Below are 17,868 nucleotides of genomic sequence, written 5' to 3' on the forward strand. Positions count from 1 at the left end.
TGGTGCCGATTGCCGCCCCCTTAGCCCCTTCGGTCGCCCCGTCGTGCCAGGGTTGGGAAACTTGCAGACATGGATGCTTGGATGGCTTGCGACAACGTAGGAGGCCACATTCACCGTCTCCCTGAACACTTTCTTCGCTTCTAGCTCCTGAGTCTGGTATACAGGACGCAGATGCAGACTTCGACAGTCTCTTATTAAACTTTCGCCGCCTCGACGCGACGCCACGTTCTTTTGCACTTCCCAACTTCTGCCCACCATGGCAATCCGCCCTCTCAACTCGAGCCTCATCTTCGACCGACGCGTTATACTCGGTCTGACAGCCGCTGTCATTCTCGCCTTTACATTTGCCTTTCTCTATTCGCCCGACCTACGCCCCAGCTCAGAATGGTTACCACCTCTCAGCTCGAAACCTGCGTCTACCTTCTCTGCGCCGTTGAAGAACACCGAAGACCCCAATATCGTTACGCTAGACTACCTAGCCATCAAGCCAAACGTCACAGACAAGGTCAGGTCTTATTGGAATATTCCCTATGCCGCAGATGCAGGAGGCAAGAACAGGTTTCGGGGACCACAACCGGTAAACAGGACATATGGCATCGGCAGGGGCGAGAAGCCATTGGTCTGGGACGGGTCACTGGGAATGTGCCCGAGAATCCAGAAGATTGATCCCGCTCAGCGGAACAGGGACGATATCTCCGGCCCGGACGTCTTGGGTATCAAGACTCGTTCTACCGAAGATTGTCTAAGCCTGAACGTCTTCACGCCCTTCGATGCTGAGCCAGGTGATGACTTGCCAGTGCTGGTCAACATCCCCGGCGGTGGCTTTCATCTTCCAGGACGCAGCAACGGAGGCGAGATGGTAGAAAAGGCACGACGCGAAAAAGGCGTCGATGGCAAACTCGACAAGGGCATCGTCGTAGTCACCATGTACTACCGCAACGGCATCTACGGTTTCCTGCCCGGCGAACAGATTGCGAAAGACGGCGACTACAACAACGCGCTTCGCGACCAGCGAGCGGCGCTGGAGTGGGTTCAGAAGTACATCAGGTACTTTGGAGGCAACCCAGACCACGTGGTTATCATGGGTACAAGCGCGGGCGGTGCATCTGTGATGCTGCAACTCACCGCTAACGAGGGCGACAACTACTACCCTGTCCCTGGTACAGGTCGTAAGCAGCTCTTCCACGGTGCCATCGCCCAATCTCCTGCGAGTCCGACCTTCTTCACACCTGAGCAAGCCGAGAAGTTCTACAACGAAGTCGCAGACGGATTGAATTGCACAGACATTGCGTGCATTCGCGATGCCGCGACAGGCGATCTCTACTACCAAAACTACCCCATGAACTTCCCCGGCCGCGATACTCCACCCCGCTGGATGTGGGCCCCGACCACCGAGCCAGCCGGCGGTATGTTTACGGAACCTGCCCCGGCAGCCATAATGAACAACCGATACGCAAAGGTCCCGACCATCATTGGCTTCACCTCCAACGAAGGGTCAGACCAAGTCAAGAAGGCCACCGACAACGAAGGCGAATTCAAGTCGTACCTCAAAGATCACTACCCGCTCCTCACCGACGAAGATCTGGACACGCTCGTCAAAACATACCCCAACGACCGACACTGGCCCGACAGCGGCGCATGGTGGGACGCCGTAGCGAAAGCCCAGGGCGACATCCGCTACATCTGCCCCACGTACCTCGCATCCAACGCCATGGCCGAACACAACCCCGAAAACGTGCCTACATACCAATACCAATGGGACGTAATGTGGGGTGTTGACATTGAGAACGGATACGGCACTAAGCACGCCGGTACTGTCGGACAAGTCATGGTACGCCGCCAAAATGAGATTTCGGATTACTTCATCAGCTTTATCAAGTTCCTCGATCCCAACCGCGAACATGAGGTTATTCCTCGGGAAGATGTCAAGATCGCCAAGTGGGAGCCGCTGGACAGCACGGGCCGCAGGATGTTCTTCACAAACATTAAAGAGGGTGGTCATAGGGGTGACGGCACGAATATGCTGGACAAGATGCGCACAGAGATGCGTGTCAGGGATGAAGAAAGGGACAAGAACTGTGGTGTCATCCGTGGCATGTTTAGAAGACTACAGTTTGAAGGTGTTCCAGCACTCAAGCTGGACTGAGTGTTTTTCGTCACATAGTGTTGCATTTGTAGGGGTTCTGGAGTACCATTTTCGATAGAAGGTTTCGCTAATCCTCTCTGTTGTATGAATACCATGTTTTTTCACGTTCAGTGTCGGTCTAAAAGTGCAACAATAGAACATTTGTTCATTCGCCATACTTCTCAATTGGTATCAGAAACTGTGCTAAAATACCAGTACACCATGCTACACTAAACCCCAGCCACAATCTAGATCTTCTCGGATTCTACCCTGATCCACAAACCCACATCGCTTAGCTTCCGCGCGTCTCCACCGAGCCCGCACGACACAATCAATACAGTCCGACTGCGATGGCCTCTGGCTTCGAGCCGCAAATTGTGCAAAAAGATAGTTCGAAGAACCCCGAGAATGAACTCGGGCACGTTGTCCCCTTCGTGGATCGAACACGATACCTCCAGATTTAGTGTGACTGAGACTTCAGTCTGGCGCTCTCCCAATTGAGCTAAGGAGACGGGTTTTTGAGTTTCTCGTGTAGATACCTCCCTAAAGCTCAAGGAACATCTCTCAGATCTTCTTTACGTGTGCAATCAGGTCTTGGACATCGCTGTGGCTCAGACTCTCGTCGTTATGACTCATGCCTAGCTCTTGTTTCTTCTCGTCGAGACTTTCTCTCTGCCCGTCTAGATCACGTTGGGGGTCATGGTCTGGAGTAATCGCTTTCCTCTTCTCGTCTCCTAGTACTCGTAAATCGCCGGTCTCGACTGCAAACGGGCCTGGTGGTGCAGAACTAGCGGTAGCACTACTCTTCCTTCGCGCATATTCGACAATCTCCGGTAGATCGGTGTGCGAGAGACTGCCATCATCAACACTCATGCCAATTTGTTGCTGCTTTTCTTCCTCTTCTCGCTCTCGATGGCCAATGGAATTCTCGCCTTCTGGCACGGGTGATTCTTGCTGTTTGGAATCTTTCCTGCTCACCCAGCGGACGAGTTCGTCAACATCGTCGTCTGTGATATGTCTCTTCTCCTTGATCGGTTCAATTGACTCTCGACTTCTTGGGCGACCACGACGCTCCTCTTCGTCAACTTCGTCAAAAGTCTCCTTGACCGGCGTAGACGCTACAGACTCGCCGCTGGTGCCGTCATGGCGCTTGAACCAGCGACCTAACTCTGGTACATCGGATTCGTAGTGCTCTCCCACGTCGGAGTCCAGTTCAGCTCGTTGTAAGTTCCTGCGCACAGGGCCTGCTTTGGGTCCGTCACGATGCGATATCCAGCGTACAAGGTCGTCTGCGTCCTCTTCCTCGTCTGAGGACGCTTCCCTGAGTTCGCTGTCGGACTCGGTGGACGCGTCGCTATACCCTGAACGTGCATCGTTGATTGAGTGGGTCTCTCTGGCGTCAGATTTCCTGCTGGCGAAGCGGACCAGTTCATCAACATCCGACGGCCCAAGGCTCTCGTGGCCACTGTCTTCTTTGGCCTCCACCACGCCGCTGTCTTTTCGACTTTCACCGTCGCTAGGTGGATCCCGTCGACTGACCCAACGTATTAATTCTTCTACGTCGGAATGATCGATACTCTCTTCATCGCTCTCATATGAGTTCTTCTCTCTTCCTTCCACGTCTGAAGAGGCTGTTGATGCGCGATCATCAAATTCGACCGGCGCGCCATCTTCCCTTATCTTCTCCATGCTCCCCCCGTCCTTTGTCGTCATCCTTTTTACTGTCATTCTAAGTCTGCTTCCGATACCACCCTTCCCTGATGCATCCTTCTCGGACGTTCCCGTGCGGTGCATCCGGCGTTCTTCGTGTTGCCTATGCCATTTGTCTGCCGCGCTTTGTTCTTTCTGGCAGTCCTCCTGTGTGGCAGTCTTCATTTGGTCTTCAATTCTCTGTTGAAAGAGTATGCTGCGAAGGGAGTGGAATCGCGCCATGTGAGGCTGTTTTTGTTTGGGTTTTGCGGAGTTTTCTCCGCTGCCACGTGCTGAAGAAGGTTTAGAGTGAATTGGACTTTTGTTGGTATCTGATTTCAGGGAGCTTCTGCTTGGTGAAAAGGATGGAGTTCCAGACGCCTGGGCGGCGACCTGCTTTCGTTTGTCTTGGCTCAGCCGTTGAGGCTCGAGTGGTTTCTTAGTATGTTGGGTGGGACGTTGGTCGTCTTCTTCAGATAGATCTCCTTCGTTACTATCGCTGTCTGAATGCTCGTCGCCTAATCCTTCCAATATCTGAGTGACTGCAGGGGACATTAAACTGCTCATGCGACCCAACTGCTTGCGCTGGTCCTGAGGTATTTGATCTATACTCGCAGCCGGCGTGGCCTTCTGCGACGGCGGGAGATCGAAGTATGACGCCATGACTTCTGGTAGCTTCTTCCCCTCCAGTAAAGATGAAGCGTCTTTAGGTGCCGAGGAGTGTACGTTTGTGTCGATGCGCCAGATATGGAGCGGGATGAGAAAGGTCTCAGGTGGGAGGCAGTGCTCTTGGGAGGCTTGGTGTTCTGCAAGTGTTGGGGTTGCAGCCCAGGCTAAGCCTGATTCTGCAAAGCCGTACCCCGCAATCCGGTGATGTCACGGCCTGTGGTTGGCCGAGGGTGCTCAATAAGCCGGCCTAGTGAAGTGACGATCAGCGTGCATGCTTGGGCGACATCACCGTCTCGGAGTTTGAGATCTAGCGCTAAATCCCTGGCGCAACAGTTGCGACAGCCGTTGAGATCGGAGGCTCTTACCCATACTAACTCATCGCGATAGGTGGAAGAGGGTGCCGATGCGGCGATGGGTAAGGGGAGACGGCACGGCAGCTGAGGTCGCATGCATCTGCCCGTCCATCAATGGCCGATGCTATCATGCATAGCTCGATCCGCACAATCTATGAGCAAGCGGCGAAGCACTAAGAAGAACAGCCTGGAAGCATATACTTTTCTTCATTGCAATCCCATCCTATTGGCAATACTACAGTTGCCAAATATGCCAAGTACCTAAGTGCAATGGCCTGACTTCAATGTCATGTCCGAGCTGACAATGATCCACTCGAACATTCTACGCGACCTGGTTGGTACGTCTACCGTATTTTCTAATCACCTCCGCCTCATTGTACACCAGAAGGTTGGGTGTACCCTTACGGAGCGTGTTTCCATCGATCGCACCCTTCGTCGCGGTACTAGCAAGAAGTTCGCACAAACCTTCTACTCGTGCTCCCAGACCCGCGAGATACGCAGCTACCCCGACAACGTGCGGGGTGGCCATACTCTGACATATTGGATGATGTTAGCGCATGTAGCATCAGCACATCTCTTGCAAAGGTCACTTACGGTCCCGGATATGGTGCGAATGCCTTCACCGATCCAAGTGCTGGTGACTCCAACACCAGGCGCCAAAATATCGACCCGGGAACCATAATTGGACCATTCGATGAGCGTATCGTTGTTCGCTGTAGCGGCCACGGTACATACAGTAGGCTCGGATGCCGGAGAGGAATAATCGGCAAGCGTGCCCTCGTTTCCTGCGGCGACACCAAGGAAGATACCTGCCGCGACGATAGCAGCGGCCTGGATTGTTGTTAGTGTGTCCACCGCAAATGCTGTGAACTTGTCACTTACACCATCGTTCATGAATTGGGTCTTTCTTCCCCCGAGACTCATGTTGGCCAAGGCGCCATTGGGGCAATCCCCGGCATCCATGCGTTCCTTTGCATCCGTGATAACGAACTGCATACCTGCAAGGATGCCAGCGTTTGTACCGGAACCGAAAGAGTCGAGAACTCGGACTGCGAACAGAGTCGTCTTCTTTGCCACACCCCATGTAAGAGAACCGATTGTGCCAGCAACATGAGTACCATGTCCCGCACCGTCAATCAGACGTCCCTCTCCGCTGAAATCTGCCAGAAAGTACGCGCCTGAAAGAGAGTCAACGCGCATCAATCGAGTTGTACTGTTCATACATACGACCCTCGAATTCTGGATGCGTGGTCTCGATACCAGTATCGATGACACATCTGTGTTCGCTTTGTAAGCAAACATTAAAAAGTCATAAGGGGCCTAGCGACATACACGCATGTGCCCTCACCGGCAGTGGCGTCGTAAAGGTACGTATTCTGACCAGGCTCAGTGTGTGAGATCCGACCCAAGCCCCACGTGGCGTTCAGCTGTGTCTTCGTCTCGAACACGTGAACTTTGGCGTCTTGCTGGATGTATTCAACCTAATCATGTTAGTATGTACATTTCGATCCAGAGGTGTATCTTGCATGCTCAGAAGCCTGTAGTCGAGTAAGTTCCTCGTCCGAGATGCTGCCAGCGAAACCTCTGAAGCCAGACATCGTGTATTTGAAATCAGGCTTGGTGGAGATTGAAGCTGTCAAATCATTCTCAGCTTGTGACGAAATATCGCCTTTGAGCTTCACGATGTATTTGCCAGCAACAGCATCTGTACCGTCGACCTTGATCAGTGGAGCAGCAGATGCAGAAGAAAGCAGAGCGAGAAACAGCGGTGTATACATGTTTCGATGTGACTCGGATAAAGGTATTCGGATAGAGAGAAAAGACTTGGAAGAGCTGGTGAAGGATTAAATCTTCCTGGTTGAGTTGTACCTGCATCAGGGGCAGAGCTGCGCTTTAAACAACAATGCTGTAAAACATGTCCAGATACCAGAGGCAGCAGGCTGCTTTGATAGCCAATGGCGTAGTGCGAAAGGTCAGGTAGTAACGAACAAAGCGCGTGCGCATAAGTAGTGGGACGTTTTACGGACCACGTTAAGGCATGCTGTTCGACGAGCCCACTTATCGTTACAGCGCCAACAGAAATACGGAAGATACAGTTATCTGGGGGTATGTGTACCTGTGGTTGACATATCGAGCGCTGATGACCGTGCTTGTGACTCTTAGATGTCGTCATGTTACCTCACGTTCTCCTGGGTCATCACCTTATCTTGAGCTGGTGATTCTGTAAGTCATTTAGTTGGTCATTTAGATCATTGATGCTCTCCGAGGACGGTACAGTATCACTCGGAGTCGCATGGACACTTAGATAATCGGAAGGATGGACTATGGGAGGCAAAACGGTATGGAGACCGTACAGGGCTGCATGATCCCAAACAAACCATTTTTTTGACGACATGGTATCGGCTACACCAAGATGTAAGCTCAGCATCTTATGAAAAGAGCACGAACCATAAAAAGGGTCTTTATGACCTGTCGCGATCCATGTCTTATTGTATGTTATATGTGGGCGGGTAAGCCTGAAGCCGATCAAACTTCGATAAAGGACAGGCATCAGTGGTATCACCTCGGGCAGAGCGTTGTGGAACATGACCTGTTGTATTGTGAGTTCCTACATGTTATCTTTGTCGTACCCGATGAGCACTAAGATATCGCTTCCTATCATAGGTGGGAACGATCAATGAACAGAAAGCAATCTAATCACCAGCGTCACAAGTACTCGTCAAAACGTGAACCAACGGGACAATGCTGTCCGACCGATACGAAGGTCCTTCAGTGGAAGGCGAAGAGTGCTGCACGTGCAGGTGCCCATGTCAGCTTGCCAGATATGCGCCACTCCCATTGTTAAACTACGCATCGATAGGCTCGCATGTTGATGCGGAAAATGTCGTTGAATCTTTGCAAGATTGTGCGATTCCCGTTGACAAGCACTGGCTCGTGCGCAAACATGGTAGCCAAAACGTGCTACCAGGAACATGAGCATGCAGCATTTTTGCTCCAAGTGAGGATTCTTGGTAAGGACCAAAGACTAGTTACTTGTATATCATCCTTGGCGATGAGAACATGTGACACAGACACGGTGTAGTTGTAGATTGGAGGATGGAGCGCTAGTTCTTAGAATCGACATCGAAAGCCGGCGCCATCAAGCGCTGGCTGTGGTTTCTAGGAATCCATACCGCACGAAGTTCTATAACTGGCGTTGTGCATTTATTTTTTGTCGTGGATCTTAGCGAGTACAGTGGGTTCGTAATGTGAGACGCAATGCATCCTATCGGCAAACGTCCAGATGGCAGGCGCAGGTATGTGGTCATATCTATACTTTGGAAATTATCGTGATCCGTAAGACCGAAGCTCATATATGCTCCGCCTTCCGTGGTATCCCAGTGGTTCAAGGGATTCCGTCGCTGCCTGAGCTGCAATGATCATCTTGTGCGGTCAAGAGTAGATAGTCCTCCAAGGGCTTTCAACATGACGATTTATATCCGAATAAGGCACAGCGTGAGAAGGTTGTCTCACGAGATAAAGTGTCTTGATGAGGTTGCATGAATGAGGTGCTTTTCATGTAACATCGAGTCGATCCGGAGACCGCTACATGCTATGATACCGGCAAGCTGATTCCCAGCGTGGCAATCTAAGCGTAGCAGATGATTGACCACGTATGACCAGATGTGGGCGAAGTGGGCAACTCGATTGACGGAAAGCCCACTCACTGAGCTTGTGCAAGACAGTTCGTGCTCTAACTTTCATACCGCCACTTTCTGTACGACTCGGTACTCGTTGAGACTCGCTTCGCAGGGTGGTGCCGCACGGCAGAGCCGTAAATCAGCTGGCGAGGGGCGATGATTGCGCGTTTACTACGCTATAGGTACAAGAAACTTTCCGTCGCGCACTCCGGTGCATGTTTTTCTTAAGGTACCTTACAGCAATCTATTGTGGGGTTTGTTTGTCCGGTGTTCTCTGTTTTGTTTGCTGTTAACCAGGATCGCGGCTGAATCTGAATGGGGTAGCTGCGCATCAAGTACGTCATCCATATTTAAATTCGCTGATGCGCGTTGCCCAGGACTGGTTGCCGTTGTGCTCCGTATGGTCATCAGGTGTTGTGTATGATCAGGCTGATCACCCATGCTTCAGGGCGTATCGCTGTGTAGGCACATTTGCGCAAGTAGAGCGGCAGTTGAGATGCAGAGTTGGTGGCGCTCGAATGAATGTAACCTTGGAAGTCTCCACCAAGGCCCGCGCCCTAAGACAAAAGGATGACGGCAGCGCAGCCTCAGCCGCAATATCCCCTTATTGGAAATTTGGGGCGAGATAGAATATTCCGATGACCATGCCGATCAACCTTGGGCCAACATAGCGTAGAAAATGCGGGGAGGATCGAAGCCGCATGGCCGCATGCAGCTAGCCATGTGCGATGTTGTGTGGTACTTGTGAAGGCTGTTATTAACAACGGTCGAACAAAGGACAAATAGCACCAGGACTTGGGAGATATCCACAGGGATATGTCTGTCTGGTGCAGGATTGCGATGTCTGACGTCGTAAACTTATCCAAAATTGATGCTGGGATCGCTGGGAGACAGATCATTCTTGAAGCAAAGGGAGAGTATCTGATTAAGTAGGTTCCTCGTCCACAAGGATGCATCTATGAACAGACCCTGTAGAAAGCCATCGATGTGCATGTTGACGGGGCGCCGTTATGCTAATGCGCAAGACCGCGCCTCCGAAAGCCACCTAGGCCGCAGCATAGTCAGCTGTACCCCCTCAACGTAATTGGTGACAAGATGAAAGACATGAGTGTCCGCAGTAGTCTTGAGCCTGGTTCGTGGCTGAAGCCACCAACGCAAGTACACTAGTCGAGGTGATACAAACTCTGCTTTCGTCAGACCAGTCTCCGCATTCGAATACCGTGGTAACGGGATGGTACTCATGCCCTCATTATAAGAATTCCATCGGAATCGATCACAATCCCGATAGTTAGCGTCTCAGCCGGGGCGGGCACGGCATCTGGGGACGATCTGAACGATTTGAGTTGACGACTTGGATTTCCACTGATGCTGCCAACTATCAAAGTTGGACGAATCTTTGACATACATACAACGACCACCATCATAAATTCGTAATAAAATAAGGAAGAAAATCCTCAACCTCTATTAATGCCAAATGCCTCAGATAACAATGCATGATGCTCATGAGAACCCGCTACGAAAGCAAAAGCTTAACCGCTGGGGTTGCCGTTGTAGGCAAGGTAGTTCTTGGTGCCGGAGGGAAGACCAGTGATCTTGTTCCTCAGCGAAAGAGCAGTGAGACGGGTAGAGAGGGCGGCAGGAGTCTTCTTGCCCTCAAGAGCTAGAATGTAGGCAGCGAGACCAGCAACGTGGGGAGTAGCCATGGAGGTACCAGAGATAGTGTTCTTTGTACCATTAGTCTTTGATCTAAACGCTCACATAAATATTTGAACTTACAGTGCCGCCGTTGAGCCAGGTGGAGAGAATGGATACACCGGGAGCAAGGATGTCGACAACGGTACCATAGTTGGAGAAGGTTGCGAGACGGTCTGAGCTGTCGGTGGCACCAACAGTGTAGACAGTGGGTTCCGACGCAGGCGAGGCGTTGCTAGCATCTTCAGCATCGTTACCGGCAGCTACAGCCATGAAGACACCAGCGCTGACGGCGTTGGCCGCAGCAGTGTTGACGGTGGTAGAACGTTCACCGCCAAGAGACAGGTTAGCAACAGCACCATTGGGGCAGCTGCGAGTCCTGACATCATTGGCGACGAAGTTGATTCCGGCAATGACACCTGAGTTGGTACCCTTCAAATCGTCAGCAAGGCATTTACACTGTGAAACGCATATCTACGTACGGAACCACGAGCATCGAGGACCTTGACAGCGTAAAGCTTGGTCTTCTTGGCCACACCATAGGTCTTGGATCCGATGGTACCGGCACAGTGGGTGCCGTGACCGTTACCATCAGTGTTTGAGCCATCGCCAGCGTAGTTGGCGAGGAAAGTAGCACGACCCTCAAACTCTGGGTGCGTAGTGGAGATGCCAGTGTCAATGACATAGGCGCAAGTATCAGCGCCAGCAGAGTCGTCGTAGGTGTAGGAAGTGCTACCGCGAGCCTGGTGTGAGATGCGAGCAAGACCCCATGTAGAGGAAGCCTGAGTAACGTAGGCCTTCTTCTCGAGTTGTGACTCGCCAAGGTTGGCCCTGACAACGGCATCCTGCTCGATGTAGTCAACCTAGACTATGTCAGTACCCCAGAAGTTCGTTTTCAAGGCCATTAGGCTTACACCGGGCAGGTTTTGAAGCAGCTCAACAATGTCATCAGCCATATCGGCAGTGAAGCCACCGAAGCCACCGAACTTGTAGACATGGACAGGGTCCTTGTTCAGAACCTTCAAGGCAGCGTCGATAAGGCTCTGGAGGTTCTCGTTCTTCATTTTGACGATGTATCTTCCGGGAATAGGACTGCCAGCACGGGGAACAATGACCGGGGCGGGAAGGGCAAGAGCCACAGGCAAAAGTGCGAGAAGAAGTGAGAGCTTCATGTTGGCGGATTGTCTGGATACTGGGATCGTTGGAGCGAAAGACGAAGAAGACTGCTGGTGATGGGCTGAGTGTTGCTGTGCTCGTGGCCTGATGATCTGAATGGGCGTCTGGTACCTCTTATATAGATCGGTCTGTTAATCTGGTGTTGAGATGAAATGGCAGGAGGCAAATGCACCTTCCAATTAGGATTAGCAGCCACTGACAAGACGATCTCGTGCAATGTCAGCATACCTCCAGGACAGTACAAGGTGTTGTCAGTCGCTAGAATGGCTTAAGATGGCGTTCGTACACCTTCGATACCTAGTTGGGTAGGTGCTACAGTGTGTTCCGGCACTACTACCAAGGTTGCTTCCAAGACACCGCAGTAGTGGTAATGGAACGGGTGGAAAGTCTTAGAGAAGGGGGAGGGTACTGTGGGGAGCAGGTCAGATGCGCAGGTCTTGGCATGATGCACTTTAGATTAACATACTTACTAGTTTAGGGATGTGAATAACGTCGCGTAGAGATTCAACCCAGGAAGCCTGCGCGATGGCGCGATTGGACGAGGATGGATTGATCTGCAGCCCCTTGTGAGATCCTGATAACGGCGTAGTCGTGATGAGAGGGCCGATGACAAGCCAGCTGTCAAATGAAGCTGTTTCATACAGTATTTTCGTCCGGGATCCATCAAGTGTCCCACGGGCTTTGTCTGTTGGTCGCAGTTCCACCGGTCCTATTCGACTTAGGCATGGCCCGCTTGCCCAACCCGGATCAAGTGAGCTAGCATAGTGTGTACTTCTTTCGTATCCCTGGACCTATGTCCCAAGGGTACGGGACGAGCCGCCACCGTGCTGGTAGGCTGTATGTCCACTCACATGCCGAAGCAGTACAATCAGGTACTGTGCAAATAGTACTAGCACGGAGGGATCGTCGAGCTGGATCCACGATTGGTGGGACCCGGAATTTCTCGACACAATGGCAGGAATTAGAAGAGTGGGTTAGGGATATTGTTAGACGACATTTGAGTATAGGTATGGTTACCTTCACCTTTACCATAGCTGCATGGATGTCCAATCTCACTAATGTGGATCAGTAATAGGATTTGGCCCAATCACAACAAAGTTGCATAGGGCTTCGACTTCCCGGCAGCTGGCTGAATTACTCCTATACCGATCCCTATTCAGGCGGCAAAGAGACGTGATTTCCACCTGGCCCAATCATATATCGAATCTTAACTTTAGCTGGAGGGCTTGGCGGGACCCGCCATGTAGCCTTCCTATCACGGCGCTATCCGGCAGCACTACATCATAGCATCATGCTTTTTTGTAGTCCCAACATGCCTAAACGCATCGAACGTGCGGTTGCTCGGCTGTTGTGATGCGCAGGAGCGACGGCACCCCCATCCGCAGGCTATCCAAGGCCCGCTAGCAATGAGCTTAAAAGCACGTAGCTGCTGAAACCACCTCCTTCTTTGGGAATTAGCACGATGCAGACCAATATAGTTGACCTGGTCCTTAGCCACACCTCCGATAAGACCACAACAGGATAGGAGACATGGACGAATAGCAATCCACGATATATTGGGTAGCGCTCTTGCCCGCGGAATGATGTGATCGCCCTTGGGAGCTGTCATGTCCCACGCTGGTCGCGTGGAAGACCCGTGTCCGTTCCAAGCGGGTTTGAGCCAGAGCCAAAAACAGTGGAGCCACGAGATTTAGACGGCCAGCCCACCTAACAGGAAGATTGCTAATTCAAGGATAGCACAGCGGAGAGGCAAAATTCCAAGCCCCTTCTGAGCGACGACGGACTTTTGCTGAGCTGGCGCCTCTGGCTGTGTCGATCACGATGCGGTGAATGCGGGCGAGGCGAAGCGTCTCCTGCCTCTTGCGTATGGTCTCCGCTCACTAAGATGACCTACCAGCCGCAAACGCGGCTGGCAGAGCGACGAGAGGTAGATGAACGTGGTGTAGTGTTTTGAAGTGGTTCCCCTAGGGAACAATCGGCTCGCTTCCATCCAAAGCCCGAAGGCTGATCGGCGCCAAGATGCCGCCGTACGCACGTGCCTGACGCACGGTTCAGGACGAACTTGCTTCCATCCTCACGGCATTCGCTTCGGTCACAACATATCACCAGCCGCCTTCAGGCAAGCCCTTCCATCTTGTCCATCTCCGTTCAAGCACCACGCAATGGTCCACTCTTCGACGGTTCGCTACAGATTTCTCTCCATGAGGGACAGCTTAGTGCTCATGTGTTCGCCGATCATCGGTTACTGCACCACAGATGGATAATCACATGCAGGTAATTGGGAGTTCCTCATGATGCATTGATAGCCGATCGCATGTATGCAAATGAGTGTACTGACAAGACTTTGGAGTAAGTGTAGCGACAACAAGCATGTACTGATTATTGAATAATGCGCCGCAAACACACGCCAGATAATACTCATCAAGCTGCTGGTCTACAAGCTTAGAAGAGGTAGATTACAAGTCACCTTATCTATTAGACGTCATATAATTGCTCTTAAGACCTGCTTAAAGCACTATGCAGAAGCTGGCATGTGATCCAGTATACCTAGGTATGAACCACCTACGCATCTTTCACGATACATGGAATTCGCACAGAAGTGCACCATTTGTGATCTCCATCACCCGCTGTTCTTCCATGCCGCCCTAGACACTCCGGTGGTTAGACCCCCAAGCACGATCTCCGGTGATCTCCTCGTATCTCGGCTGCGACGATCTCACGCGGGAGATATGGACCTTCCTTGAATGTCAAGACTCCACCCAACCTTGGAATGCCAAGAACGCCATCACACCCAGCGCTTACTTCGGTCCACAACCCCACACCTCCGCCATGGAGTTGTTGCATGGTATTCGTTAGCTGCATGCGCAAGTAAGGCTCGCCTTGTCTATGTTTGAGGCGCTAAGCTATTCTCTCGTCTCGGGGATAACCTCTTGTCCAACTACCATGCAGGTACACCTGCTGACAATGCGGGTTTCGTTGCCGATCGACTACACAGCCAGCCTCTAGCCATGCCACCGCCTACATCTGCAGTAACGAACCCTCGTCTCAAAGTCTGAGGTCACCTTCCTCATCCGTTCGAATCAATAGTCGACACTCAAGAGCACCTCTTTGGAGCCAGCATTGCGGTGGCGCGATATTCGCCACCTTCCAAATATACTCTGCCCTCTGGACAGAGGTGAGCTTGGCAGGTGATTACCAACATGGAAGCTTAATCGAGGTGTTCAGCATTTGCAGCTGGTGGGTAATGTATGCTCCTTCATCACTCACCATCACAAGTTGTCGTGAATTCTCTAGGTAAAATTGCAAGCTCAATGCTACATCATCAGCATGTCTAGCTACGGTTCGTCTTACAGTCGGAATTTGTTAATCATGGATCCTGTGCGCACGGAAAGCGTGAGACCTGTTTGATGGGATTCAGGCCTTACCTTAACCAGCAATGTAAACCGGCGATTGCAGAAAGTCTGTCCTTTCTTACGACGGGGCCACCAGCAGCCGCATCTGTTCCTACTAAGAACCAAAAACATGTTCCGTTCAGTCCTTGGTGGATCAAATATACTTCTCCAGTTTCCAACTCCGGGTTCTTATCACCGATAATCGGTAAGAGTCTTTCCAGCCTCTCAGACCCCATACACGTACGCTCTTGGGAAATTATATTATGCAATATGGTTACGCATAGGTCTATTCCGTGGCTGAACCGCTCAGTATGTAATAGGTGGGATGGATGAGCTGAGCAGGCACAGCTCATACATGACTTGGCATCAAGTACATGGTTCGTTTGCGAGAATCTCACTCTTTCAACACCTAGACGAAATTCTAATCCTATCGTGTCTCAAAGCAATAATTGCGTCGATGGACGATGATCAATTTCCTGTTCCTCATCGCCGATCCCTACCAATCTCTCTCCTCGTTCCCTCATACCCGCTTCTGGATCTCATTTCTTCGTACCCCCGGTCCCTCGCTATTCTGATCGTCCCGGAATACGACCTACGTACTCCACCCTGCTTCATGCAAGCAAGCAATCCTTCGGTGGGCAGGTCTGTGCGTGTGAGCGCATATAGCGTCACCAACACAGGCATACCTCCGCCCCTAACATGGGCCGGCCCATGTTTCTGGAAGGAGCGAAGAACCATGTTCACGTGCGTTATCGCAACATCTTTGCATCATGCAGAATAAGCCTCAATGGGTGCAGGTCAAGCCTTGATAAGAAGGCGGATGTGGTCTTGGCAGGGTTGGCGACCTTCCGCTCCTGGAATGCACCGGCGGCTGCATAATTGCGATACTCCAGTGTCTGGAGCACAAGGCGATTCGATTTGCTTGAACCAATATAAGCTTCGGCAAGCCGTACAACGAGCAATATCGGATACGTGATAGCTCGAAAACTGTTTGGATTGAAAGTCATGACATCAGGAGTCATGCAGAAGGATGTTTTCATGGTGATCCAGATTCACACTACGCGTCCAACGAATCTGACATACTGGAAGACCACACATGTCCAATTTTCATCTGCGCTTGTATGCCGAGGTATCGTCTCATCAGATGAGATCAATCGTCATTTCTTTTGCTTTATGGTATCCATCAAGCACACTGCGCAGTATAGGTGCCTTCTTATCGAAATCTATATAAACAAGCATCCCAGAGTCTGCTTCGATGGCGAAAGAACCGACACGCTCATAGCTCCCACTTTTGGTCTGGCTGGGTGTAACCAAGATGGCCTGTACATATCCTTCTTCCACTGATCCGTAGCAGCAATGGCGAAGGACGACCAGACTGACCTCGTAACCCAGGTCATTCAGGTCCCATTTTGTGGGGTCGTCGAGAACCATAGTATTGTCGTAAGGTTCCCACGTTATAAGAGCCGACTCTGGCGGAAATATCAAGATCGGGCGACATCTCAATGTCATCGAAGCGTGAACGAGTTCTCCGGAGGGTCGTTGGTCAACAAGCAAGTGGTCAATCACAGCCATATCGTAAGCTGGTTTTGACTTTCTATTGATCCCAGACCACGGTACCCAGCGCTCTGCTGGATGGCTGGTACTTGCCCAACTCCAAGTTGGTGCACGCCAAACAACGGATCTCAGGGCTTTATCGGCTGGATATGAGCTGATTGGGATGGGCGTTCGTGCCCAGCACATGTCTTCGATGAAGCGGCCTCGCCACAAGCCAGCGACCAAGGTGTCGTTCATCTCCCCCGCGACATCCTGTGCAACACCATTTAACGCAACGAGTATGTCTTTTGCCATAGTCAGGCCAAGTCCAGAGTAACTGTGTCTGAAAGCACACCAGTATTCATAGATTCTGAATAGGTAATCGAGGTCTTTTTCAATCTTGTCTGTGCTTGGCAAGGTCATCTTGATTTTGTAATCGTTGACCCACCATTTCAAGCTTTGGCCTATGAAGCCATCGGGGGAATAAGAGCTTCTTCCAGAATGGTGGTTGTGGTCTGGATTTTGTTCGCTAATCAACTCCTCGTGACATTCCCAGTAAATCAACTCTTGCGTGAAATGGAACATGCCAGTACTCAGGTAACGTTCCTGTGCAACCCAAGCCCTTTTGTTCAAAGGTGCAGTACTGAGAATCTGCTCAGGCGTGTTCACATCAGGAATTATCACATAAGTCACCAAGGGCTCTCTCGTGTTCTGTCGATAGATGCGGTCCCGGGTAGTTTCAACCCGCATAGATAGCAGGGCTTGCGGATCTCTGTCGAAGAAGAGGCCAGCATCACTATTCTGAGCGGACGAGGCTGCAATGCAACATACGGCTTGACTGTAGACATCCCGCATGCGAGCGGCTTCTCTCTGCCAGTCTTCCGGATCGTCTTGTATGATACAGCTAGGGCGCGTCAGAGATACCAATATGGGCTGATTCATCTGCAACGTACAGTGAATCAATCCAAAGATACTGGATCTGCATCTTTTGAGCTACGTGAATGGCATTCCGGAAGGTTTTGGGGAGTTCTGTCAATGGAATGCCTGCTCTAAGGCGCGAAGCGGTTGTTCGTATTAGCTTGAAGGGCTGGGAACCTCCCCAGCAATGTGACAGCGCAATGTATGGTGTCGTCTTGACGCCGTCTTCGCTTTCAAGAAGGCGGATGGTCGGAGCTTCAGGGTGGCCTACGTCGAGCACTCTTGTAGGCACAAAAATGCCCATCTGCCGTCTGCTCTGCCTGATCTTCCGGCACTCGGTATGGGTATCTTGGCATCGCCTGAATCGTGACAAGGCAAAGCTGATACAGGCTTCGCTGCCAGTGTTATCGGCAGTGAGACTTGTGCCTCCGTTGGACACACCTGTATGGGTTGATGGATTCTCTTGCAATAAATTGGTATGCTGTTCAGGCACTAGATGCAAAGGAACGTAACTTCTGTTGCAAGTGAACCAAATTGACAGTCCCTCTTCTCGATCTGCCTCGAATTTGGTCACATATTCCGTTGGAGCAGCCTGGAATGGACCGCGTGAATAGTGACCTGTTAGAGTGTGAGTAAGTGGT

The 17,868-nt window shown here is 51.4% G+C and overlaps 4 protein-coding genes across 4 annotated transcripts; 1 reads left to right on the forward strand and 3 right to left on the reverse strand.

Annotated features, from left to right (window-relative positions):
* Positions 1 to 256: 256 nt before the first annotated feature.
* ACET3X_003578 (uncharacterized protein) lies at positions 257 to 2,146 on the forward strand (the record flags this gene model as incomplete). Its single annotated transcript, XM_069448868.1, has 1 exon — positions 257 to 2,146. The coding sequence occupies one exon, from the start codon at positions 257 to 259 to the stop codon at positions 2,144 to 2,146; it is 1,890 nt and encodes a 629-aa protein (XP_069310125.1).
* Positions 2,147 to 2,689: 543 nt separating this feature from the next.
* ACET3X_003579 (uncharacterized protein) lies at positions 2,690 to 4,057 on the reverse strand (the record flags this gene model as incomplete). The annotated part of the gene is made up of 1 exon (XM_069448870.1): positions 2,690 to 4,057. The coding sequence occupies one exon, from the start codon at positions 4,055 to 4,057 to the stop codon at positions 2,690 to 2,692; it is 1,368 nt and encodes a 455-aa protein (XP_069310126.1).
* Positions 4,058 to 5,158: 1,101 nt separating this feature from the next.
* On the reverse strand, positions 5,159 to 6,711 carry ACET3X_003580 (uncharacterized protein; the record flags this gene model as incomplete). The annotated part of the gene is made up of 6 exons (XM_069448871.1): positions 5,159 to 5,368; positions 5,431 to 5,667; positions 5,719 to 6,014; positions 6,064 to 6,113; positions 6,169 to 6,317; positions 6,706 to 6,711. 6 exons carry the CDS (start codon positions 6,709 to 6,711, stop codon positions 5,159 to 5,161), a joined length of 948 nt encoding a protein of 315 aa, XP_069310127.1.
* Positions 6,712 to 9,865: 3,154 nt separating this feature from the next.
* On the reverse strand, positions 9,866 to 13,340 carry ACET3X_003581 (uncharacterized protein). The gene is made up of 6 exons (XM_069448872.1): positions 11,851 to 13,340; positions 11,557 to 11,792; positions 11,123 to 11,497; positions 10,691 to 11,071; positions 10,293 to 10,640; positions 9,866 to 10,240 (listed from the first exon to the last, which is right to left on the reverse strand). Exons 2-6 carry the CDS (start codon positions 11,608 to 11,610, stop codon positions 10,046 to 10,048), a joined length of 1,353 nt encoding a protein of 450 aa, XP_069310128.1. The 5' UTR covers positions 11,611 to 11,792; positions 11,851 to 13,340; the 3' UTR covers positions 9,866 to 10,045.
* Positions 13,341 to 17,868: the final 4,528 nt, after the last annotated feature.

This window comes from Alternaria dauci, chromosome 2 (genome assembly GCF_042100115.1).
Source record: "Alternaria dauci strain A2016 chromosome 2, whole genome shotgun sequence".
NCBI classification, from domain to species: domain Eukaryota; kingdom Fungi; phylum Ascomycota; class Dothideomycetes; order Pleosporales; family Pleosporaceae; genus Alternaria; species Alternaria dauci.